We start from the raw sequence: 25018 nt of genomic DNA on the forward strand, positions 1-25018 counted from the left end.
TTTTCTCCTCCATTAATTTGTCTAACCCCCTTTAAGCTGAAAACACGTACATATTATATATAATATGCATCGGATAATTAAAAGCCGAAGACCAGGCAGAAAAGAAAGGTTTGTGGCCTGTTGCCTAAATATAGGTAATGATGGGGAGAGTGTTCCATAACTGGGGAGCCACAACTGAGAAGGCCCATTCTTGTGCTTATTGCTCTCACTTCACCCTTGCAGGCTTTGGTGTCTGGTTGGCCAATGTGGGAACAGGCTTCTGGACTAGGTAGGCCTTACATGGTCTGATCCAGGAGAGTAGTTCTTAGTTCTTCTCTTACAACCTCTAGGTTTTCCCCAGGGGCTAAGGAGTATTCCTTTAACAAAATTTAGAGTTCTATCCAGTGCTGGTTTGCTCAGAAGTAGACCCATTGAAATTAATGGGATGTGGCTAACTGAGGTCCATTGATTTGGTTGGAGCTGCTCTGAGTAGAGGTTGGATGCAGCACTTAGTTTTTGACAGGAAAAAAGAAACCAAATATTTGATTTTTCTGTTGGGCTCGTGGGCTGGCTTTGTTTGTTTAAAGTGGGCAGAGGTGGCTTTGCTTTGGAAACAGGACTCCTGACTGGGACATATTTTTAGTGGTCTGATGCTGGAGCCAAAATCTTCTTTCTTTATATAGGCTGACTTACTTTTTCTAGGCACTTTTCCCCTGTCATTTGGGGACTGGTGCATTCCTTACTATCCAGTTTCCTCCCTTTTGACTCTGGTTGCTATTAGATTATAAGCCTGCTGGCAGAGCTTTTAACTGCAGACAGTGCCTAGCAACTATCTGTTGTTGTTGTTGTTGTTATTGTCACTTATATAAATTTGCCTTTCTTCCTCTCCTTCATCCGAGGACTATAGGGCAGCTTACAATATGAAAACACCAACAAATACATAACATAGCAACAAGCAAAAACAATAGATTCCCCTCACAGTTTTAAAGACCATAGATTGTTTAATTAGTCAAAGGCCTGGTTGTACAGGGACTTGGGTGGCGCTGTGGTCTAAACCACAAAGCCTAGGGCTTGCCGATCAGAAGGTTGGCGGTTCAAATCCCCGTGATGGCGTGAGCTCCCGTTGCTCTTGCCAACCTAGCAGTTCGAAAGTACGCCAGTGCAAGTAGATAAATAGGTACCGCTGTGGCAGGAAGGTAAATGGCGTTTCCGTGCGCTCTGGTTTCCATCACGGTGTCAGGTTGCGCCAGAAGCAGCTGGCCACATGACCCAGAAAACTGTCTGTGGACAAACGCCAGCTCCCTCAGCCTGAAAGCGAGATGAGCGTCGCAACCCCATAGCCGCCTTTGACTGGACTTAACCATCCAGGGGTCCTTTACCTTGTACAGGAACGTTATTTGCTTGGCACCTAAAGATATGGAACAAAGGCGCCAGGTGAGCCTCCCTGGGGAGAGCAGTCTACAAAGAGGAATCTAACCATACTACAGACATAGGCATACTGTTATATATTTTTCTTTGGGGGTGTAGGGTAGGATATGTGCCTGAGTGCCCTTCTAAATTCCTGGATCCAGCACGGCATTCATTTCCTGGAATAGCCCAGGCTAGCTTCCTGGTGAGATAATGGCCCTCAAAGCATGGACCATTAAGGTAACCAAGGAAGTGGCTCTGAGACAGATCACAAATGGGTGGCCCCCCACTTCCTCAACTCACTGTATGGATGGTCAATACATATGTGTGTGAGAGAGGGAAGGAGGGAGGCAGGCAGAGATAAGCATCTGCCCATGCATCCCAAAAGAGCACACAGAGAACTGCAGAGAGCGTTCTCCCCCCTCCCCCCGTCCTCTTTTTTTAATTTATTTAATCATTTTTTCAATACAAACAGCAACCGCAAAAGACACGTACAACAAAAACCATAATAACACTAATAACACAATTTGACAATTCAGATTTGAATACACCTATGACTACACCTTTTTAACAATATTTTCCCACCTCTCTCTCCTTCCCCTACTTCCCACCACTGTCCGCCTTATCGCTTAAATATTCCTTCCAGATTTCTTCATATTTATCCATTCTTAATTTGCGTCGACATGCAATTCGTTCGTATGTAGCTAATCTGTCCATGTTATCAATCCATGTGCTCAATGGAATCTTTTTGCGGCTCTTCCAATTCGTCAAAACAAGTATTTTTGCTTCTAATATAGCACGGTACATCCATATTTTTTTTGACCCCTTGTAACCTCCCACGTCCTCTTTGCAGCTCCAGCCATGGCCGGTTCCTCGGTCCTGGACGAATCACACCTGAAGATCCTGAAGGCCCAGTATGAGGCCCAGAACGCCAGCGGAGCTGCTTCCCAAATCCAGGCTCTGGTGGACTGTGTGAACACCCTCAAGATCCAGGTCGGGATCCTGGGGGAGCGTGGCTCAGGGGTGAGCACTCTGGTCGGGGCTCTCCTGGATAAGCCCCGCCGGGTGACGGATCCATGGGCTTATCTTCGAGAGGCCCCTGAGACCATGAAGCAGCCGGTTGTCCACGCTCACCCCATCTACCCTGACCTCACCCTGCACGACCTGCCAGGCTTCGAGGCATCGGAGAAGCCATCCGTCTACCTCAAACGCTTGGGCGACCTGAGCAAATTCAGCTGCTTTGTGGTGGTGGTCGGGGCTGGAGGCTTGAGGGACAGCCACCTCCAAGTCCTCAAGGCCATCAAGCAGAAGGGGAAAGGCCTCATCCTGGCACGCACCAAGGTGGACTTGGACCTGCACACAGCTGAGCGGCGGCTCAGATCCAGGTACAATCCGTCCGAGCAGCTGGGGCTAATCCGGAAGGAACTGGCAGGTGTTTTGACCAAGCATGGGATGGACCCCAAGAAGGTATTCCTGGTGTCAGGGCTGGAGACGGACAGATATGAGTTTGCACGCTTTGAAGACAGCCTGGAAGGAGAGGTGCTCAATTTGAAGAGGTGAGTCGGGAAGAGGGTGCCTCTCTTGATTCACTTATTTATTTGTGAGTTGCCTCCAGTATCTTACAGAGATATCCTTAAAAACAGCTAAAATAAAAAGAGCGCGAGAACAACTAAGTATGGGGTTTTTTAAAAAAAAATATGATTTTTTTAATTTAAATCAGATTTTTTTTTTTAATTTAAATCAGATTTTTAAAATAAATACTTTTGGAGGAAAAATCTTTCTAAATATAGTTTTCTATTTGGGTTACATTATAGTTCAAAGGCTATTCATCAGGAAATAAGGATTTGTTTTAAGTTTTTCATGTGTGCTAAAACTCAGTCTAAGTTTGTTTGTTTTTTAATTGTTTAACCACATCAGTTAACAAGCATGGATACATATGCTATAATGTTATTGTTTTAGTTAAATTGTTATCAAGGAAATGATTATTTTTCTCCTTCCAATAAAGCACAGGAGAAAAGTTGTCCAAATATAAACAGTTAACTTATTGAACCTCAGAATAATTTCATAATTATCTGTCTGTGTATTTCTAATAGTATAACCAAATCAGTAATTTTTGATATAACTGTAAAAACGACTCTGAAAATTTATTATTCCAAAAATGAAACCTTCATCTGGTTGTAAATATTAAGATTACACCAGCAAGAATGAGTCTTTCTAGGAAAAAAATGATTTGAATCAAGTCTTCCTGCATAGTGATTTCAATTGTGATTTAAATCGATTTGATTTAAATCAAATCCACCCCGGTTTTAAAAGGCAGAAACCTTTTAAAAGGCTGTGTCCCATCAGAATGGTCCTAGCAAGCCCTGAGAAATAAAAAATAAATTATGTAATGGAAGACTCCTGTGAGTCCAAAGTACTCATCTACAAAGGAGGTTGCCTATTGCATTTCTGAATGAGTTGCTGTCCTGTCCTTTCATCCAGGCGCTCCTAAAAACAGATAATTCTGGTGCAGCAGCACCATGGGAGGGATCATTCAGCTGCTCACAATGTAGAAATGCAAAAGTGTTTGTTCAAGCTACGAGTGGTTAGGGCTATGTAGCCAAAACTGTGCCACCTTCGAACAAGAAGAAGATACTAGCAGGCTTGCACGAGCCCTAACTTTTTTCAGTAGCACAAAAAAAAATATTTACCCGGGGGGGAAGGGAACCTGGGTGAAGTGTGTGCTAAAGCTTTGGGGTCATGAACTTTTTTTCTCGCATAGGACCAGTGGAACATCAGAATGCTAGAACATGACAGCTGGCTTAGCTAAGGCAGGGATGTGAAAAAGCAAGAGGTGAAATAGACTAGGATAAATTCTTGGAAATGGGGTTCCCTTTCATACCGTTCTGTGAACTCTGGAGACGGGGGAAAGCTTCTCAAATTTCGTTTTGGCGGTATCTCATAATCTGTGTCAGTGACAAATCTATGGCATGGGGTGACACAAGACCAGGAGTGGGGAACTTCAACTCCCATCAGCCCTAGTAGGAATGGCCAATTGCTAAGGATGATGGGAGCTGTAGTTCAGCAACCTCTGGAGTACTGAAAGTTCCCCACACCCGTACTAGATTATGCTTTGCAAATTCTGCATTGTTTACCTCCAATGAAAGGAGCCTACCACCTCCCGAGGAAGCCTGTTCCACTGCCAAACAGCTCTTACTATCAGAGTTTTCCCCCATGTTTAGTCGGAATCTTCTTTGGTGGAACTTGAATCCATTAGTTCGAGTCCTGCCCTCCAGAGCAGGAGAAAACAAGCTTGCTCCATCTTCTTCTATGTGACAGTCCATTAGATATTTGAAGATGGCCCCTCACAACCATACTCTCTTCTAAGACCATGCCAACCATCTTATAATTATTTTACAATAATAATCATAATTAGGGATGCATTGCAACAATCAATGCAGAACTCCCATGTGTTGCCTTTTAGCTAGATCCACTATTTACAACTTTTGGAGTTGTGTTTCCTCGAAGTCCCATTGTACTTGCAGCCCATTCTCTTGAAATGGGAGCACCTTACCTTTTCAGTGTTCCTAACTACTTCACTTTGGAGCATACCGTAGCTAGAAAGCTCCCCTTTCCTTCTCATTGGGTGGCCCTAGGAAGCTGGAGACAGGGAGTGCTGGGACCCTGCTGCAGAAATACCAATGGGTCGGCTATCCCCTCTGACCCCAGACCACTACACCACTGGCTTCGGCTTTGCCAACTGCCAACGTGCAACTCCTGAGGAAATGCAGCCCCAGACTGTGGATATTTATTATTCTGTTCTCACTCCTCTCTAGAACTCACGATGGAAGCCTGGAGGATTTGAACAAAGTGAGCCAGAAGAAGATCAAGGAGCTGTACGCGATCTGCCAGGACGGCACCTTGTCAGAAGTCCCAACTGTGATCTCATCCGTGTTGACGGACCCCACACAAATACGACTGGATGTCGCTGTGATAGGTGAAGTTGGCTCAGGGAAGTCCTCGCTGGTTAATGTTCTGAGACGGGTGGGCTGTGGGGAACCAGATGCGGCCCCCACTGGGGTGACTGAGATGACGAAGAAAGCCGTGCCCTACCCGCTCCCAGCTGTCCCCAACCTTTACCTTTGGGACTTGCCAGGAGTGGGGCTGACAGAGGAAGACGTGAGCCACCTGGATCTCAGCCGCTACGACTTCTTTCTGCTGGTGGCCTCGGAGCGCTATAAGCACACCCACAGCTGCCTGGCCAGAGCCATCACCTCAGCAGGGAAGCAGTTCTTCTTTGTGAGGAGCAAGATAGATGTGGATGTGGAGACCCGGCCTGGGAGCCAACCCGTCGCCAGAGAGGAATTGCAGAGTCAGGTGCGGAAGAGCTGCGAGGAAGCTCTGAAGAAGGACGGCGTGGACTCCCCACAGGTCTTCCTGGTCTCCTGCCTCAAGCCAGATGCCTTCGACTTGCCGCTCCTCCTGGGAGCCCTCAGCAGCAACGCTCCGGACTTGAAGAAGAAAGCTCTGAGGACGGCCCTGCCAACCGTCCTGTCCCGAGTGGTTAGGCGGAAAGCCAAAGTGTTGATGAAAGATGTGTGGGGGAAGGCCCTTCAGAGCTGCCTCTTCTGTGTGGAGCATCCCCAGCCAGACATGGTCAACAGCCTCACCACCACCATTGCCAGCTTCTGCATAGAGTTTGGCCTGGATGAGGCCTCCTTAGAGTACACTGCCCAGGCTACCGGCACAACCCGCCGGCTGCTTCAGGCAGTGATCCAAAGCCCCTTTGCTAAACCACTGGACCCTGCGTACGTGCTCAGCCTCATCACCAAGCCGACCTCCCTGACCAGCTGGGCATGGAGCTATGTGCCCTATTTGGGGCGGGGTGTCAAGGTGGAGCCCGAAATCTCCTTTGAGTCCACCTACCAGATGTTGAGGCGAGCTGTGGTGGAACTGTCTGAGAATGCAGAGGCGGTGCTGCAGCTGGCCTACACGGAGAACTAGAGCTGGGTAGGAACTGATTTAGAGGGTGCGACGCTGCACACCACCCTTAACAATATAACCTATCAACATAGAGCATAAGGAGGATGAGATGGAACAAGACCAAGGCTCTCCAAGGAGAATGGCATTACGATGGATTTTAAAAAGTAAAGTGTCCAACTGCCTTGGTTATATACCATCATGACCATCTGAGACCAAGACTTGTGGCAGAACTTGGCTATGAGAAGGGGCGGGGGTCTATTTGTTGCTGAGATGAGAAGCGACACACTGGGTTGCATCACTTTAGCCAGGGAAGACAGGGGTGTCACACGATTCACCGCAACTATCTGCTGAGGCAGCTATGCTAATTTCTTGACAACACCAGCCTTCTGTTGGGAGGGGAGGGGATGAAGAGTCAGTTCTGTAAGCCCCCAGTGGTATAGTGTGCACAAAGTTGTTGAGACCCCAGAATTGTTGAGCTTCTTTGGGGAAACCTCCCCCGAAGATAGCTATTTTATGCTTTTTGAGCTGTTTTTGCTGTTTATTGCATTGCATTGTCATACATCCAGGTTTTCCCTGACATTTTGCAGATTCAAGATTTTTGCCACTTTTACACCTGAAAACCAGGACATGTCTGGAATGTTCCTGACATATGGCAAGCCTAGTACAAGGACAACTTTACCATCTTACATGATATATTTTTTTTAACGGAGCCAGTTCAAAACAAATCCTTTTTGAACTCAGCTCATGCATTGTTAAGCATTGCCTGTGAGAGTCATTCATTGCCCTTTTGCAGTGCTTACCGATCCATTGGGCTCACACTGGTCTTGCCTTGAAAATGTCCCCCTGAAAGGGTGCCGGTTCTCGTTTTAGGACTGTAATGAATGGAAGAGGGGAAGATTGACATATTAGCCTCAGCCACAGGGCAGAGCCAGCTGGGTTCCTGTTCCCTCCCTTCCACCTCTCCTTGTATTTCCTTGTCTTTGGTTGCTTATTGTGTGATCTTGCTGTTTCAATAATCTTATTACAGCGGAGGCTGGCACAGGTCAAGTGGAGCACTGCCTCACCAACGTTGAGTGCACCCACCTGCCTGCCACCTCCTTTTCAAGCGTTCCATGGCTGCCAGCTTCCTTCTCCTCAGTCAGTTTCAGTGTTGGCTTTGCGTAACTCAACAAAGGGAGGAGGAGGAAGACAATTTTATTTGGTGCTCATTGGCTCAGGCTCCATCTACTGCTGGTCTAGCTGCCTTCCATCCCCAGTGGGCACCATCAGCCACAACTTACTTGTAAATTCAAGAACCCTCCGAAGAGCAACTTTTGACTAATTGTTCTGATTGAGAGTAACTTTCAACATGCAAAAAGCAAGTTGCCTTAGGAGCACTGCTTGGCCTTGGTTTAGAAACAAACAAATACCTTAAATCACAGCCCAACCTTTGCTTGGCTTTGAATGACAGACAGGGAGTGGAGGTGGGAGGGAGAATGAAAGTGCAAAACCTCTTTGTTTGCACAGAACTAGGTGTGAATCTTTTCTTCTGGGACCCTAATCTATGCACCCAGAGGGGTTGACATGTGCTCTTCCTTTTCAGAAGTATTTGTTCTTTTGAGGAACAGAAGAGCCACTGAGCCTGTATTGGGAATGGACCCTCAGAGGCTTTGTGTTGTTCAAACTAACTGTTTTTTTTTTAAAAAAATAGGCAAATACAAGTTGTTGATGGGCACTAGGAAGAGTTATTAGTCAGCCACTCATTATCTATGGCTTATTATGTATTTGTTAAGTCATGCTGCAAGATGCTGCCAGAACAGCCTGCCATTCCTTATTGCTTGCTCAGTAATAGGATGCTGATGCTGGGGTGGAGCCCAAACAGCTGTTTATTCGCGAGTCTCTCACCCGGCACCTGCTCAGCTCAATGCAAGAACTGTTGTTATGTGGCATCGCTTGCTGTTACCTATGTGATAAATAAAGTTGTGAAATGGTGGGAAATGTTGATGTTATGTGAAGGTGAGATTGAAATCTTTACTTGGTTATTAATTTTACACCAGGGTTTCCCAGACTTGGGTCTCCAGCTGTTTTTGGATGGCAATTCCCATCATCCCTAACCACTGGTCCTGCTAGCTAGGGATGTAGTTGTAGTCCAAAAATAGCTGGAGACCCAAGTTTGGGAAACCCTGTTCTGCACCTACTATATATAGGGTGGTATCTTATCTTTGACCTGCCATGGCCACTAGTGTGTAATTATGGGAGATGTAGTCTAGTCCCAGGTTCCCCATCCCTGCCTTGCTGACCAACCCGGACAACATTTTCATTGCTGTACAGTCATACCTCGTGTTGCGTTAGGTTCATGTCGTGTCTTTTTGGCTTGTGAACGCAGCAAACCCAGAAGTGTATACTTCCGGGTTTCTCCTAGCACACATGCGCAGAAGTGCGCTATCACACTCTCTGCTTGCACAGAAACTCCACTCTAGTTGCGGACTTTTCAGGGTGCGAATGGCACCCCAAAACAGGTGGTGTCCACAACGAGGTACCACTGTATTGAGATAGCAAATCATAGAACTGTAGAATTTAGAGGGACACGCACACCCCGGGGTCATCTTTGGATTACTTCCAGAACAAATCCAATGTTGTCCTGAGTAATGTTCCTGCCCTCTTAACTTAAAAAAACCCAGTAGCTATATTTATACATCCCAGAAGCCACTATTATTTAAAAGTTCACAATATTGCCATAAGACTTTGGGGAAACTTACTGTAACTCTTGGCTCAGATAGGAGCAGGATACTGGTGACTTTCTACCCATCCATCTCCCTCCCAAAGCATGCTAGACTCTTCTTTTCCTACAACACTAATGTGACATAACACAAATCCAAACATTATTTTCTTGTTGGTGAACATAAATCATTATTTATTTCCAGAGGAGATCTAGGTTCTATTTAAGTACTTGTGATTAGCTATGCGTGCCATCAAGGAAGCACTTTAAAAAAACAGGTTGTGTGTGCTTTGATCTGGAAAGGTGTGTGTGTGTGTGTGTGTGTGTGTGTGTGTGAGAGAGAGAGAGAGAGAGAGAGAGAGAGAGAGAGAGAGAGAGACTTCCTGGCTTGTTCGCTCATGCAGAAGGAGAACAAAACCGTCCCACACAGGCAAATATGGGGAGCATAGGAAGCTGCCTTCTACAGAGTCAGAACCAATGGTCCATCTCGGTTAAGTCTTGCCGAGATGGGTGGGAAACAGCTCTCCAGGATTTCAGACAGGGCTTTCTCCAAGCCCTACCTGTAGATGGATGAAGACAGAACCTGGGACATGCACCCAGACACTTCTAGTAGCCCTACTATTTATGAGCACAGCATACTTCCCTGCTTTTAAGACACATTTCATTGCTAAGCAATTTTCCTCCTCCCACTAAAATATCCATTGTGTGCTGGGTGGAATGTGGCTGAGCGAGTATGGCAGGCACCTATTGGCTAGTGTCTGTGTTATCAATGAGTAAAGAGCAACAACTCATTATCCCACATTAGACATGTGCACGCAAATCATTGTTAACATTTTTCAGTTTTATTTTGTGAATTCAGATACTGAGCTTTCTGCTGTGCTCCTCTAGCACAGGAGTACTTGTATAGCCCTGTAGCAATATATGAATAATGGCAATGACAAGCTGTAAATCGGGATACAGCTCTCTCAAGACAGCCACACAATTCATTTTAATGGGAAGAGCCATCTTTAACTACTACTACTAATACTACTAGAGTTGCAATAGTGGGGAAAGAAAGAAAGAAATGGGAAATTATAAAATAAAAAGGACCAGGAGCTGAATTTGAGGCTCCATAAGCAGTATTATACTACTATAAACAGACATAGCTCTTCTCCAAAACATCCTACTTGGTTAAGGATTCTGAGAGCTGTGAAGAGACCCCGATTCCCTTCACAAAGCTATAGTTCCCAGAGTGGTTTAACAATCAATCCCTTTCTCTAGTCAACTCTAGAAATGTAGCTCTGTGATGGGATTAGAGATCTCCTGACAACTCACAGCACCCATAACAAACAACAGTTCCCAGGATCCTTTGGGGTAAAGCCATGACAATTTAAAGCCGTATAACACAGCAGGTTGTCGTGCAGGAGGGGCCCAAGTGCCTATTTGGGCAAGCAAAAGCCATTCCATGTGATCCAGCATGGTTTAGCAGTGTTCACAGCTCAGTTTTGGGAGAACGGAAGGTCTCATGTTCCATCTGCAACATCTCCAGTTTAAAAGGCTCTGGGATTTGAGAATGTTCTGAAATGTCAGGTGGCAAAAACAGTACTGGACCAAGCAGACCAATGACTCAGTATATATAGTGACTCAGTACAAAGTAGATTTATTTGTTAGTGTTAGGTGCCTTGGAATGGAGACTATGCTTTCAATTTCTAGCTGGCAGTGCCACCAAGTGGACAGCATAGGGCTGTCACATTTCTAACACATCGCACTGGCCAGAAGAGCCAGCGTAATCTGTTCCATGCTTGAGTAGCAAACAAACTGGAGTGTAAGAACTACAGTGGTACCTCGGGTTAAGTACTTAATTCGTTTCGGAGGTCCGTTCTTAACCTGAAACTGTTCTTAACCTGAAGCACCACTTTAGCTAATGGGGCTTCCCGCTGCTGCCGCCGCGCCGCCAGAGCACGATTTCTGTTCTCATCCTGAAGCAAAGTTCTTAACCCGAGGTACTATTTCTGGGTTAGCGGAGTCTGTAACAAGGGACAAGGAGGGGGATGGAGAAAGGGTAAAAGGTAAAGGGACCTCTGACCGTTAGGTCCAGTCACGGATGACTCTGGGGTTGTGGCGCTCATCTTGCTTTACTGGCCAAGGGAACCGGTGTACAGCTTCCGGGTCATGAGCCTGCATGACTAAGCTGCTCCTGGTGAACCGCAAGACGAAGAGACTCGCGGAACGGATTAATTTCGTCTTGCGAGGCACCACTGTACTTCCCCCAGCAGCCTGCTGGGTGGGGAAGGAAAAGGAAGGAGAGAAGAGAGGTGGCCCTGCCCACTTTTGACTCTGCCTCCCTCCCTCAAGGGAATGCAGCCATCAACAGGAAAAAGATTCTCCACTGATGGCCTATTGAGAGCCTAAGAGGTGCTTCTGGTATTGTACATAGAGCTGTGAAATGTAATTTATATTGTCTTCTGCAGTGCTTTTCCTCTTAAGGTGCCAGTATTCACCATGAAGTTGTTACAGTAAGTGCCATGTTTTTAACCACTGCTTTTCTTCTAGGAAAAGAAAAGGTGCCGGTACTGTGTACCCTCAAGTACCCCCAGGGAAGAAAAGCACTGGTATTCTGCCTCCCAATCAGCCGTACTCTCACAAGTAGAGAATCCAATCAAGATACTCACAGCTGAAGGGGTTGGCTCAAATCCAAAGCTGTGTGTAGTTCAGGTTTAAAAAGCAAGAGAATATTCTCACTTGAATTCTCCTTTCCCTATAAAAAAGCACTTGTAGGGTTTAATCAGCTGACTTAACTTCTACTCTGCACCCTCAAACATTTAACTTTTCCCAACCTTCTGCAGGAAGCAAGCAGGTTCTCTGCAAGGCTACCCAGAAATTCCAAGCTTGGGCAGGTGGGAGTGCAAAAAATGTGCCCTTCATGACAGCCGAGCATCTAGAAAAGGCAAAATACTGATGGAAGCTTCCCTCCCCTTTGACCAGTAGCAAATCTTGCCATGAACTAGGTGGAAGTCAGCATCTCCTAAAAGAGACTATTCCCATCCTCGGTCCTTCAGTTATCCTCACTCTGTGGACTCAGCACTTCCTCTAAGGAAAATACAGCTTTGCATATATCCCTGTACCAACTATTCTTCCTGACTGGAGCAAAACCAGGTGTGACACCTCCTGAAAATAGCGGCTTCCCCCTTCGTTTCTGAACCAGAAAGGACCCGTCAATTCTGTTCCTTGTCTCATTCTGGCTCTTCATCTCACACAGCAATGCCTGTCATCTTCCTGCCTCCATCTGGATCCAGGGAATAGATACGAAGCTACAGCTTATATTAGAGTTCCCCGCGGGCATGGCGGATGTAGTGTTCATGCAGCCCAGCCTCCTGGTTAAAGCTCTCCCCACAGTCCATGCAGGAGTAGGGGAGGGAGGGCAGCAACTCCTGGGTCTGCTGGTGGAAAGCCTGGTGCCGACGCAAGTTTGAAAGCTGTCGGAAGCTCTTGCCACAGTCCGGACACTGGTGAGGCAAGCTGTGGCCCGCGGCATGGCCCAGGCGGTGACGCTGGTAGTTGGCCAACTGGCTGAAGCGGCGGCCACAATCATGGCAGTCAAAGGTAGGGCGCAAGGAGTCAATAGGGTCGGAGGGCGGGGCTGGCGCATGGCCCCGCTGGTGGCAGATGAGCGCACGTGAACTCTCAAAGGCCTTGTTACATATGAAGCAGACAAAAAGAGCATCACGCAGATTGGCCTGAACGAAGTCCTCCGGGTGTTCCCGCTTCATGTGCCGCTCCTTGAACTTCTCATCTGGGAAGGTGATCAGGCAGTGAAAACACTGATTGGCACCCAGGCTGTCTGGAGATGAAGAGAAACAGAGGGAATCAAGCAGGGCCTGGCAGAACCTGCAGCTTACTTTGCAAAACCTCCCTGAAGAGAAGGAGAAACAGGTGGAGAGAATGCCATGAAAAGTCTGCCTTTCTGGCAATCAGTTTTTCATCAGCAGGACACTATTCATTCTCACAACCTTTGGACTACGCAAGCTATGTGGGCTTAAGTCAGCATTGTACACAAACTACTGAGGAGGTGGTTGCATAAGCTACACTCTCCTTCATCAGCTGTTGATGAAGTGTGACATCTGATAGCAGAAGTGGGGAGAGGGGAGATAACAAGCAGCAGCTGCCTTCACACACTGTTGTGTTTCTCCAGTCAAGTAATCACTGTGGAACACTTTGGCTGTTCCCCGGCAGGGACAAAGGGAGAATGAAAAGTTGATTAGGAGAAGGGACTCACATGCAAACTATCAGGATGCAAGTGACATAGGCAATAAAAGTGGACAGGCATTCCTCACCTAGAGGCGGTGGTTACTTACCTGAAAGTGAGCATTAAATTAAGTAGCAGTTTTTAAGATTTTCCTCTATAGTCATGAGAGCTAGAAGCTTTCCCCTCATTTTTTAATGAAAGCTAGGAAACTGCAGAACCTGGGCAACACATTGGGTTGCATGCATAGACCTAGAGCTGGCTGTCTGCACTGCAAATGGTGCCATGCAGAAAACCTGTGTCTCATGATGCCATGCAGTCACTGTTACGATATAGAAGCAATGCAGCTGCAAACTGCTAGCTTGAAAGCAAAACATAATGGGAATGTTGGGACTCTCCGTGGGAAACAGAGGGACAATCAATTCACAGTGCGAAGCACCGGAATTAGCTCAGAGTGTAATATGAGCTCTTCCGTTTGTTCCTGTCCAGGAAGTGCAGGAAGTGTTTGCCACTAGACTGCTGGAGTTTGAAGAGAGCAGTCGTGTTTTTTGTAATGCTGCAAAGACAGAAATAAGGGCATGTAAATACGTTTCTACCTCTTTCCCCTGACAGGGGGGGCAGGAAAGAGGGTGTGTGTTCTTCTCACGTTTGAGAAGAATCACCTATCGCGACCTAGCCTGGATCTTGCTGGGGAATGCAGCCAGGGAGGTCAACAGGGAATCAAGCCGGGTGCCTGGGATTGTTGCCAGTTTCTCCTGATATGGGCTTGATTTCCGACAGTCACATCCTTGTTCATATTTCAGAATGCTGGCAGAGAAACATGATAAAAGGAAGAAGATTATGACTTCTAATGCAAATTTTTAATAATTGTTTATAACAGGGTGCTAGAAACTCTCTTTCACCCTTCAGCTGGAGAATCGTTTAAATTCTAAAAGCAAAAACAAAACCATAGTACTCACAGATTGTACTATTGCTAGGGGGTCCTTTTTCTCTGTCATTTGTGCCTGGGCAGACAGGGGGCAGCATTGTGGAGCTCACCTCCTCTACACAGATAGGCTCTGGCTTACAGATTGTTGGATGCTCCTGGCCTATTGAAACATCAAGCCCATTGCAGTCCGACACCTTTGTAAGAAGATGCTCAGTCAACAGTGGCGTACCGACTGCAGAAGAGTCAGCCATTGCTACCTGTAAGAATGAAACCAAGTTGTGAGCAAAAACCCCTATCCCGCTTGGCTCCCTTCCTCATACACAACTCAAGTTATGCCCATGTGTGATGCACTCCTTTTTAAAGGAGATGCTCCTCATAGCTTCTGCTTCCAGGAAATGTAAAGAGCAGTTAGTAAAGCAGCTTTTTTCAACATACTGTTTCAGGTCAACCAAGTGAAGAGGCACCTGTAAACCAGAAAGACAGGCGGACTCTTGTTGTTGCTGTTTCTGTGCAAACGTTACTCAAAGTGTTGTCTCCCAAGGAAAAATACATGCACAAGCATACAGTTGTTGCTTTTTTAAGACACCTGTTGTGCTAGCAAAAGTATATGCGGACATTCTAAGAGGCTATTACCACTTGTTTTATGGACTAGCTTACCAGATTATTGGTAATCATCATCACCATTGTGTTATTTATTATATTTCTATAACACACTTCATCCAAGGATCACATGGTGCTTTACGAACCGAAAATGTGAAAATATATAACATGCTAATAAACACAACAACCACCACCCAACGTGGCTTGAAAGGTTGTTTTAACTAATAAAGTGCTATGCATCTGGGCCTGCCCCCAACATTTCCTCCTCGCTGACCGTTTCCTAAGAAGAGCCTCCTCCCTCCCGCCCACCTCACCTCTAGCCCCACAATATCACCTCCACCAAGCCGGGAGGGGGAGAGCCCTCGTGGGACTACAACTCCCACAAACCCCAGCCATGGGTCCCGCTGGCAGCCGCCGCCGGGAGCTAGAGTCCCCGAATGGCCTGCTGTGGGAACTATAGGCTCCGAGCCCCTCCTCTAGGCTAGCGGCGCCCCCTCCCCACCTAGGCGGCGGCTCGGCCCAGAGCAGCCTCTCTTCCTCCCTCCGCCCGCGGTCAGGTCTCCCACCTTCGCCTCTCGCCAGTCGCTCGACTGTTCCAGCTCCTCCTCAGGCACTTCCCTCTGCCACCTCTCCACTCCCGGCCCTTCAGAAACAACGAAAAGCCTTTCTCGAAAAGGCACGCTCGGCTCCCCTGTCAAACCATGTCAACGCGAAAAAATAAAAATGCACATCTCAACCGTCACCTTTCTCTACTTTTTTCCCACACTGTGTTTTTTTTCCTGCTTCCGGGGACCTTCCTCCTCCTCGCCAATTTCCTGTAGAGTGATGTCTACACATCCGCCTGACTAATATCCATGCGCATACTTTTATCTCGTTGCCGCTGCAGCTTTTTATTCGTAGCATACATACAGGAATAGACTGGGACTGGGGAGTCTTCAAGCGTTTACCCCTCTGTGGTCCCTAGACGGGCACACTCCGTGATTATTTTTTCAGGCAATATTTCAGGCAGCCCTGGTGCGACGTAAGGGGCGCGATGCGTCCAAATAAGACGTTGACGATAGGTGGGAAGGCTCTTTTACCATAGAGTTATGGGGTAAGCGCAGCCACCTCAATGAGGTCGCCTCCGATTCGTCCAAGGCAGTCTATGGTGACGACCATAGATTTCGTCGCTTTGTTGAAAAAGGGGGCTTATGCGCATGCTCTTTCCTGCTTCCGATCCCAGCCGCGAAGTGGAGGGCTGAGATGGCGGGGCGCATGCGCTGGCTTGATCAGCCGAGGCCAGCTCTGCGCTTTTAATAGCAAGCATAACGGGAACATGTTCAGCAGGTGAAGCTTTGCCCAAAGCTGCGGATAGGAAGGAAATCTTCACCGGCTGACATTCTGCCTGGTTGTTCCTACTGCCGTGCCAAAGCCAGGGCAGCTCTACCATGCAACATTCTCTTATTTTAGCCCCCGTTTTCCTTGTTTTCATTCACACACACACACACACACACACACAGGGGGCGGACCGTGAGATCGTGATGAGGGTTCTCATACTTTCCACAAATTGCATGATTGCTCGTTTCGGGAGCGAGTAGAAAAGTATTTAATAGTCGTCCTCATCATTATACCCCTTCTTACATGGTAAACAATTTCCAGAGGGGTTAGATGTGTTAGGACTGTTGGCACCAAAATCAACAAGTCTTGTGGTGCCTTAAAAGACCAACAAGTGTTTTTTTTTATTGTGGCATGAGCTTCCAGGAGCCAGAGTCCACTTCCTAACAGAAAAGCTCTGCTGGATCAGGCAAATGGTCCATCGGAGCCCAGCATCCTGTTCTCACTGTGGTCAACCGCGTGGCTCTTCATGTAAGCCTGCAGCTAGCTGTTTGTTCTACCCAGCAATGGGTGAAACCAGAACATGTTTTATAATGAAGGCAGAACTGAGCAGATTTAAATCCGTTTTGGTTCACGTTTAACAACACATTGTTTGGTTGTTTGTTAAAAACAATTGGAGGCAGGTCCAAAAAGCAATGTTTTTTAAACAATAAAAACTAATATTGTGAGTGGTATTTTGTTTGTCATACCTATCCTGAAAACTGAAGTTGCTGTCTAGAATAAGGAACTGGAATGATGGAAGTCTCATGAAAATCTGGGTAATCGGGAGAAACAAATCACTCTTGAGACAGCCTTGCAAACTTTCAAGGTATAGCTATAGAGCAGGGAGGAGGAAAGCCTACAACTCCCATCATGCAAATTTACTTGTGAAATCCCACATACTGGGACTTGCTTGACAGGAAGTATATAGGATATAGTAAAGGTAAAGGTACCCCTGCCCGTATGGGCCAGTCTTGACAGACTCTAGGGTTGTGAGCTCATCTCACTCTAGAGGCCGGGAGCCAGCACTGTCCGCAGACACGGAAACGCCGTTTACCTTCCTGCTGGTAAGCGGTCCCTATTTATCTACTTGCACCCGGGGGTGCTTTCGAACTGCTAGGTTGGCAGGCGCTGTGACCGAACGACAGGAGCGCACCCCGCTACGGGGATTCGAACCGCCGACCATGCGATCGGCAAGTCCTAGGCGCTGAGGCTTTACCCACAGCGCCACCCGTGTCCCTTATATAGGATATAGTATAGGATATAGTATTAAAGTATTTAAGGATATAGTATTTAGTGAAGGGATTTGCCACCCAACGGAGCTGTAAATATGTGCATCTGAATTAACAGATTCTGACAGAAGGAAATGTTTGCCCAACAGTTTCAGTGCTTTTTTGAAAACTTAAAAATAAAGGAGTACGTTCATTCTGTATCAAGAGCTACCTGGGAACTATGCCAAAGCAACACAGCTATTTCCTAATATGTGCTTCAAGTGCATGAGACAAGCGTGTTCATCTTTCCTAACAGAGCTAAACCACCATACATATGGCAGAACTGTAGCTCCTAAGCTATACTACAGATCTATTTAGCTTCTCCCTCAACTGTCACCTGGCAGCAGCTATGCCATCAGGCTGCAGCAGATGGAATAAAGGGAATGAGGGCTCCTCCATCAGCTCTGCTGGGAGACCAGTTCCATTTGGCTCTTCTGTTCCCAATTCCAGCTATTTAACTTAATAATTGGTGTGCAAGTTGAAATTGTTCCTCTTCTGTCCCCATCTCTTTTCCTTTTTGTGTTCTGTCACGTAGATTCCATGCATTGATGGTAGCATTTTTACTGGTGGTATGTAAACTTCCCTTTGCTTCTGTGTCTTCTCCCTGTACTTTTGGCTACTCCAAAAGCAGCTTTAAACAGGAACTGGACGTTAAGGCTGCATGGTGCTCTAGTTGTTTCTCTAGCAGGGATTGGGGACCTCTAAATAGTGTTGGACTCCAATTCCCATCAGCCCCAGCCAGAATGGCCAGTGGAAAGGGATGATTACAACTATCTTCGTCCCTGGCTATGCTTGCTGGGGCTGATGAGAGTTGCCATTCAGCCAACACCTGGAGGGTCAAAGAGTTCCCCTGCAACTGAAATAGCCCCTCATCCATCTCTGCAGCCAAATCCAGTGCCATTGAGCTTCCCCCATTCACGAAGAGAGAGATGGGCACAGTGAGAAGTCACACATACAGAATCACCTTTATTAAACCGACTCTCCCAGCTACTGCGAAGAGAGGTTGTTAATATTCATGATTGATGCTGAATGGATGCCGTCTCTAGAAGCCACTCTCTTTAAAAAGCCAAACACACGCACACGCACACACGGAGACAGACGGAACACAGCTTCGGTTCAGCATGGACCACCCAGGTGCCAAAGATGGTGACAAGCGAGAGGATGGGCACCTAAATTGGGAAGGGGACTGTCTACACAGTAAGAGGATGGGCAGCAGGGATGCAGGATCCTTGTGCACAGGACATGCCGTTCTAACCCAGCCCCTTCCTCCTCCCTCAACCTTGAGATAGGCCTGGAATAAAATCTCTCCTGGTTCAATTGTTTAAAAATGAGCAACACGCCCAATACTGCTTAGTGCTTCCATTGCAAAAAGCCCATTGACATGGGCTCCCTTTGGGGAATAGTTAGCTAGGACCTACAGGCGCCAGACCAGTAGATAGCTCCTCTCTCTGGGGCAGGGAGAAGGCAACAGCTCCCTTCCCTGCAGGTGGGCAGGGAGCTCCTGCGTTTGCTACACTTACTCTGAGGAGGCAGGGCATTCAGGGAGGATTGCTCCGAAGCAACCGCGTACCCTCCCAACTCTCCTTTTAGAAAAATAGAATGAAACTAAAAGAGGACCTCAAAAAATAAAAAAATGAAGGAGGCTTCACTTCTCTCCCAGAGTCCTGGCCAGACAGATCCCTCGGCAGGCCCCACTGATTAGATTAGGGAGTGGGATTGGGGAGGGGTAGAAAAGATGTGCTCTACAGCTCTCCTCGGGCATGGAGCATGTAGTGCTCGTGAAGTTCTGACACCAAGCCAAACTCCCCCGGGCACTCGGTGCAGTGGTACGGTCCGTCGGCCCCATCTATGTCCTGGTCCCCGTTGGCCTCCCTCTGGGTGGGGGAGGGGGGGAGCTTGTTATGGGGAGCGGGCGGGGGGCTCCAGCACCAGCCGTGTTCGCAGCGATGACCCTCCAGGGTGGCCGGGGAGGCAAAGCCCAGGCCGCACTCGGCACATATGTAGTGAAAAACTCGGGCCCGGCCAGAGGTGGGGGCTGCTCGCCCTTCCTGGTTGTTGGGGTTACTAGGCAGGATCAGAGGCGGTGGCTGTTTGGAGGAAGAAGAGCCGCTGTGTGGCCGCTTGCGCCCCTCGTGGTAGCTGCGGTGCACCTTCAAGGCGCGCGAAGTGCCGAAGCCACGGCCGCATTCGGGGCATTCATGCCACTCAGGGCTGGGAGCCAGCGAAGAGCTCAGCTGATCCTGCCCAGCCTCTCCACCATCGTCCACCGGCTCCCCAACTGTTGCCTGCGGCTCTTTGCTCCGGGGGCCTAATAAAAGAGGCAGAGGAAGGGGGGAAATGCAGTGAGGTACAAACAACAACACCTCCAGGTTTTGGAGTTACAGCAAGTTCTTCCCATCTGCCTAATATTTATTTTATTTTTTTGCACATCAGCTTCCGTCATTCAAAGCGGGTGGGGGAAGTCAAATCCTGGAGCTGGGGAAGTTCTGGGGCTCAAAGCCAGCCTGAAAGCCACACCCTGTAATCCAGAAATTCTGCTAATTCCTCTAAAATGTGCAAGGATGGCAAGGGCTACAATTAGCAGTATTGGAAGTGCACTCCTGAAATGCTCAGAGGTGCTTTCTTCATGACTAGCATGAGGCTGATGAGCTGAATCCCTGGCACTGTGAACAGGTGGCTAAATCCAGACTCAAATTGAGCCCCAGCTCCAACACAAGATCCACCTTTAACAATCTAGTTCAGTCATTTTGCTACACAGCACAGGGAAAGTTTGCTTTGTAATATGATGTTTTCATGTCCTTGTACCTGGAAGGCTTTGGGCTGATGGGGTAGGGGGGCTGCTGTCTCCGGAAGATACAGATGTAGCTTCAGATTCATCCTCTTCCTCGTGCATGGTGGAGACACCTAGAAGAATCACAGTCCATAACTGGCAGAACCTCAGACAGCTCTAGGCTAGTTCATCAGAGGAGGAGGCTTGAATACAGATGCATTCAAAAGTAAGGACTCATCCCAAATATCCCAATGCATTAATGATTTTCTATCTCCACCTTCCCTCCCCTTTCCACACACATAGCTCCACATCCCTCATGACTAACTACTCTTTTGTAACCTCAAATATGTTTCATGCACCTATTTATATAGATATAATGCACCTTTATCCACCAAAGGTCTCATTTGAAATGTACCTTCAAAATATATTCTTAAAAATTCAGCTCCTTTGTGTAACACATTACCCACCTTTACAATGAAGTAGGATATTGACCAAAATAAGTAACTAGTCAAGATACTCAACACCCCTTGAATCAACTCTGGCTACACCCATGTCTATTTTGCAGGTGGCAAACTGAGGTTGAGACCATTTTGTGAGCTGAGATTTTAAGGCAGGGCTCCCCAGGACAAAAGACACTTCCAAGGCCATGTTCTCAACCTAAGGGACTAGATATAAGCTAAGACTGAGAATACTAAAATCTGTATCTAGTTCCCATTGTCACACTTTCCATGTGCTTGTGCAGAACTAAGAAAGACACACAACCTTGCCTGAACCCTCATTCCACTGAAAGGCTAGCCATCATAAATGAAAGCCCATCAAAAGGTCTCACAAGAGTTTTCTGCTCCTGAATGATGCTCAGGCTTGCACAAGTTTCCAGGAGAAAAATGTATATTCTGCAACTGCCTTTTTACAAGTTCTAGGTGTCTGAACTGGGTCCCTGACATAGGGTGGATGAGCAGACAGTGTGGCTCAACTGCTGTGTTTAGACTGGGAGAAGGGGGGAAGGGGGGAAATTCAAAACCCTCATCATCTGTGAAGCTTCATTCACTTACACCTTCTTTTGCAAGTTTGTTGTTGGGTTATTGCATATATTTATTTCTTTTTTTAGCCCACCCTAAGCTCCATGGTAATATAATATGCCTAAATAATGAATCAAAATGATGATTTTGGCTCACAATGAACCAAACAGATCATACATCTGTATGCTATAGAGGCTGGCCACAAACTGAGCACTGCCATGAACACATGCCAGCCATGCAGAAAAGATCACCATAAAGACAAGTATCTCCGCCCCAGTGCCTACTCCAGCTCCACAAATGTCACCTTTCAATTGGGAACTGGGATTTCAAGGCCAAGAGGTCTATAGACTGAGAGAATATAATATACAGAGATCCCATCTAGCCCAATATCCTGTTCTCACAATGGCCTACCACATGGCTATGGGAAACCAGGGAGAAGGATCCAAGCACAAGAGCTCTCTCCCCTTCCAAGGTTTCTTGCAAGTGGGATGGATATTACCTCTGACAGCCTTATACTCTGCCCCTTCTCCATGAACCCACTTGGTAGAAGGCTTTTCTTTCCCCCGCAGCCCCCCCCCATGCCCCGCAGTCTGCTAAGAAGCTACTATTCTGCACTGGAGAGCCAGTGTGGTGTAGTGGTTAAGAGCGGTAGTCTCGTAATCTGGGGAACCGGGTTCGCGTCTCCGCTCCTCCACATGCAGCTGCTGGGTGACCTTGGGCCAGTCACACTTCTTTGAAGTCTCTCAGCCCCACTCACCTCACAGAGTGTTTGTTGTGGGGGAGGAAGGGAAAGGAGAATGTTAGCCGCTTTGAGACTCCTTAAAGGGAGTGAAAGGCGGGATATCAAATCCAAACTCTTCTTCTTCTTCTTCACTTTCCATGCTGCCTGCAAAAGAAGGCACCTCCTCTGCTCTACAGCCAGAATGGAGACACAAACCACTCCAGTAGACTACTAACAAAATACTAGTAGCTTCAATGGGCTTATTTAAACAGCTGTGCTACTCAGCTCTCGGGAGGCATTCCAATAATAGCCCACTAACAACAGGTGGGGTGTGGGGGGGTGGATCATGCCTACTATGAAAACAAACCAATACTTAGTACTCAGCAGTACCATGGTTAGAGAGTGGGACAAATGTTCTCCTAAATGTTCTGCAACTGCCTGTGCTCTTTCTTGTAGGATACCACCCCCTAGTGCCCTGCTGAAACAACTGCAGCCAGTGGGAAAGTTAACGGTAACACCAAACCCTATGCAGCCTAGCTCTACAGGATGCTAACATCCAGCCCTCTCATGTGAACAGAGACTTGCTATTCTCAGGGCCTCCCTTGGATGTAAATCAATTGTTACGCTGCTTAGGTGGGCCAGCAGATCTGCAAGTTGGCAGGAAAAGGGCACCTGGAAGAATTTTATTATGCTCCCAGTCCCCCTAGCGCAGTGGGTCTGGCTCCAACCTACAAACCAAGGCTCCCTCTACCTGACCACACAGGCCTACTGGCAGGAGGCAGGGAAACTCAAGGACCCCCCATACCCTACCCTCCCACCCCCTCAAAGTAAACAGGAGTTCTCCCTTGCAGCTCACTACACTCTGCTCACCGGTCGAAGTCCCCTCCTCCTCCTTCTCCTCCTCAAAGCCAATGTCCTCTGAGCTCCCAGCTTCCACATGCTTGGGTACGTCAGACATCACCCCTTAATGCCAGCAGCCCAAACCTGGAAGAGGAGCAGAACTAGTTATAAATGTCTGGCAAGGGCTCCCCGGCTCGCAACATGGATGGAGGCAGTGGGGACCTGGGGGATTTGCAGGGAGTAGGGGAGAGAGCACAGAGAGCACAGGAGGAGGAGGGAAAGAGTGGGGGGCTCAAGGGGAGACTTCATCCCACAATGCACTGGGGCTGACACTGTATGGACCGCTCCCATAATGCTCTGGGAGAGCAGAGGTCAGCCCCTCGCCCCAGGTATGGAACAGAACTGAGTTCAGTCCCCATAATGCCCATGGACCACAAGAGGAGCCCACAATCCCATACTGCACTGCGACTGGAGGGGTGGGGGGGTATTAAGGACCATGGGGGAAGGGCAGGCAAACAAACAAAAAATCTGCCCCTTTCCCATAATGCACCGGGGGCGGGCGCACACGCACACCCAACACTCACCGGTTCCTCCGGATTTGGGGAGGGGCAGCCCGGTCCCCTCTAGCCACAGGACCCTCGCTGCGCAAGCGCAGACAGGGAAAGCAGGCGGGGCCTGCCCGCTCAGCGCTCGTCTCCCCTTGCGCGTGCGCCGTTAGGGCCTCGACGGCGAAGGCGAAGCTATTTGCGACTCTGCTCTGCGCATGGGCGGATGACGGCGAAGGGGCTCGGCGGCCAGCGCGCCGCGCATGCCCGTCTGGCAGGTCGCGGCCTTGGGCGGCTTTCCGAGTCGTGTGGCCGCGCTTGCGCAAGAAAGGCAGCTGTCGCGCCGGGGGAGGCCTTGCGCATGCGCTTAGGAATTAACCCATTCGATGCGGGGAAGGGGAACGGGAGAAATAAGTAAATAAATGTGGATATTGCAGCGCATCCCTGAACGTGCTCACTCGGGTGCAAGGCCCCATTAAATTCAATGGCCCATGCGCAATGTAGGATTACTTACATGGGACTAAGTGAACTTTCCTGCTTGTCTTGGCGCAGCCTTACCCAGCCCTCCAGATGTGCGGTAAGGCTCCAGGCACCTGGATCCATTGATAGCAGGCAGGCTCCTCTACTGCACACTTTTCGGCACCTGCCGAAAATATTCTTATTTAATAAAGCGTGCCCGGATGCTTAGAAGAACTGCACGAGTTTTCATTCGTTTTGGTCTAATTTTATTGTGGTTTTAAACCTTCTGTACGGTTTTTAAATTATGGTTGCAATTTTTCGTGCGTGATGATTTTATTGGTTTCGCTTTTTTGCAAACCGCCCCCTGAGGTTTTATCTACAATCTCCACCCCATCATCCGTGAGCTTTGGCCAACCGCCTGCTGGGGCTGATGGGCTTGTAGTCCAACAACACCTGGAGGGTGCGACAGCCAGGACTAGCTTAATGTTTTGCAACTACGAGGAATACCAGTGAAGTCACAGGCCCTAAGGACCATCTCCTTCCTTTCCCGCATCCAAGGTTGTTCGCTCTATTCATCACTACTGCCATCACTTTGGGTAATAGAGATGCCTACCTACCCTCATTTGTAAGGATACTTTCCTTTCATAGAATCATAGAGTTGGAAGAGACCACAAGGGCCATCGAGTCCAACCCCCTGCCAAGCAGGAAACACCATCAGAGCACTCCTGACATATGGTTGTTAAGCCTCTGCTTAAAGACCTCCCAAGAAGGAGACTCCACCACACTCCTTGGCAGCAAATTCCACTGTCGAACAGCTCTTACTGTCAGGAAGTTCTTCCTAATGTTTAGGTGGAATCTTCTTTCTTGTAGTTTGGATCCATTGCTCCGTGTCCGCTTCTCTGGAGCAGCAGAAAACAACCTTTCTCCCTCCTCTATGTGACATCCTTTTATATATTTGAACATGGCTATCATATCACCCCTTAACCTCCTCTTCTCCAGGCTAAACATGCCCAGCTCCCTTAGCCGTTCCTCATAAGGCATCATTTCCAGGCCTTTGACCATTTTGGTTGCCCTCCTCTGGACACGTTCCAGTTTGTCAGTGTCCTTGAACTGTGGTGCCCAGAACTGGACACAGTACTCCAGGTGAGGTCTGACCAGAGCAGAATACAGTGGCACTATTACTTCCCTTGATCTAGATGCTATACTCCTATTGATGCAGCCCAGAATTGCATTGGCTTTTTTAG

The 25018-nt window shown here is 47.9% G+C and overlaps 3 protein-coding genes across 4 annotated transcripts; 1 reads left to right on the forward strand and 2 right to left on the reverse strand.

Moving 5' to 3' along the window:
• The first annotated feature begins 205 nt into the window (after window positions 1-205).
• LOC310851454 (interferon-inducible GTPase 5-like) lies at window positions 206-8325 on the forward strand. Its single transcript, XM_083753897.1, has 3 exons — window positions 206-268; window positions 2240-2942; window positions 5202-8325. The coding sequence occupies exons 1-3, from the start codon at window positions 244-246 to the stop codon at window positions 6367-6369; spliced, it is 1896 nt and encodes a 631-aa protein (XP_083610023.1). The 5' UTR covers window positions 206-243; the 3' UTR covers window positions 6370-8325.
• Window positions 8326-9866: 1541 nt separating this feature from the next.
• On the reverse strand, window positions 9867-15580 carry ZNF576 (zinc finger protein 576). The gene is made up of 3 exons (XM_083754280.1): window positions 15363-15580; window positions 14228-14453; window positions 9867-12866 (listed from the first exon to the last, which is right to left on the reverse strand). The coding sequence occupies exons 2-3, from the start codon at window positions 14445-14447 to the stop codon at window positions 12349-12351; spliced, it is 738 nt and encodes a 245-aa protein (XP_083610406.1). The 5' UTR covers window positions 14448-14453; window positions 15363-15580; the 3' UTR covers window positions 9867-12348.
• Window positions 15581-18366: 2786 nt separating this feature from the next.
• ZNF428 (zinc finger protein 428) lies at window positions 18367-23583 on the reverse strand. 2 transcript variants are annotated; one of them, XM_083754254.1, is made up of 4 exons: window positions 23355-23583; window positions 22801-22914; window positions 20226-20324; window positions 18367-19728 (listed from the first exon to the last, which is right to left on the reverse strand). In XM_083754254.1, the coding sequence occupies exons 2-4, from the start codon at window positions 22886-22888 to the stop codon at window positions 19163-19165; spliced, it is 753 nt and encodes a 250-aa protein (XP_083610380.1). In that variant the 5' UTR covers window positions 22889-22914; window positions 23355-23583; the 3' UTR covers window positions 18367-19162. The 2 variants fall into 2 exon arrangements, with proteins under 2 accessions (XP_083610380.1, XP_083610381.1); XM_083754255.1 differs by lacking the exon at window positions 22801-22914 and having other exon boundaries at window positions 23355-23502.
• Window positions 23584-25018: the final 1435 nt, after the last annotated feature.

Source organism: Podarcis gaigeae, assembly GCF_964106915.1.
Source record: "Podarcis gaigeae genome assembly, chromosome: 8".
NCBI lineage: Eukaryota > Metazoa > Chordata > Lepidosauria > Squamata > Lacertidae > Podarcis > Podarcis gaigeae.

Coding starts and splice junctions, on each gene's coding strand:
- LOC310851454 (XM_083753897.1), top strand. CDS start 244: ATGTGGGAACAGGCTTCTGGACTAG. Junction 269..2,239: donor GGAACAGGCTTCTGGACTAG/GTAGGCCTTACA, acceptor TCCTCTTTGCAG/CTCCAGCCATGGCCGGTTCC. Junction 2,943..5,201: donor GAGGTGCTCAATTTGAAGAG/GTGAGTCGGGAA, acceptor ACTCCTCTCTAG/AACTCACGATGGAAGCCTGG.
- ZNF576 (XM_083754280.1), bottom strand. CDS start 14,447: ATGGCTGACTCTTCTGCAGTCGGTACGCCACTGTTGACTGAGCATCTT. Junction 12,867..14,227: donor CCCTAGCAATAGTACAATCT/GTGAGTACTATG, acceptor CTTCATCTCCAG/ACAGCCTGGGTGCCAATCAG.
- ZNF428 (XM_083754254.1), bottom strand. CDS start 22,888: ATGTCTGACGTACCCAAGCATGTGGAAGCTGGGAGCTCAGAGGACATT. Junction 20,325..22,800: donor GGAGGAGGGGACTTCGACCG/GTGAGCAGAGTG, acceptor TGATTCTTCTAG/GTGTCTCCACCATGCACGAG. Junction 19,729..20,225: donor ATCAGCCCAAAGCCTTCCAG/GTACAAGGACAT, acceptor CTCTTTTATTAG/GCCCCCGGAGCAAAGAGCCG.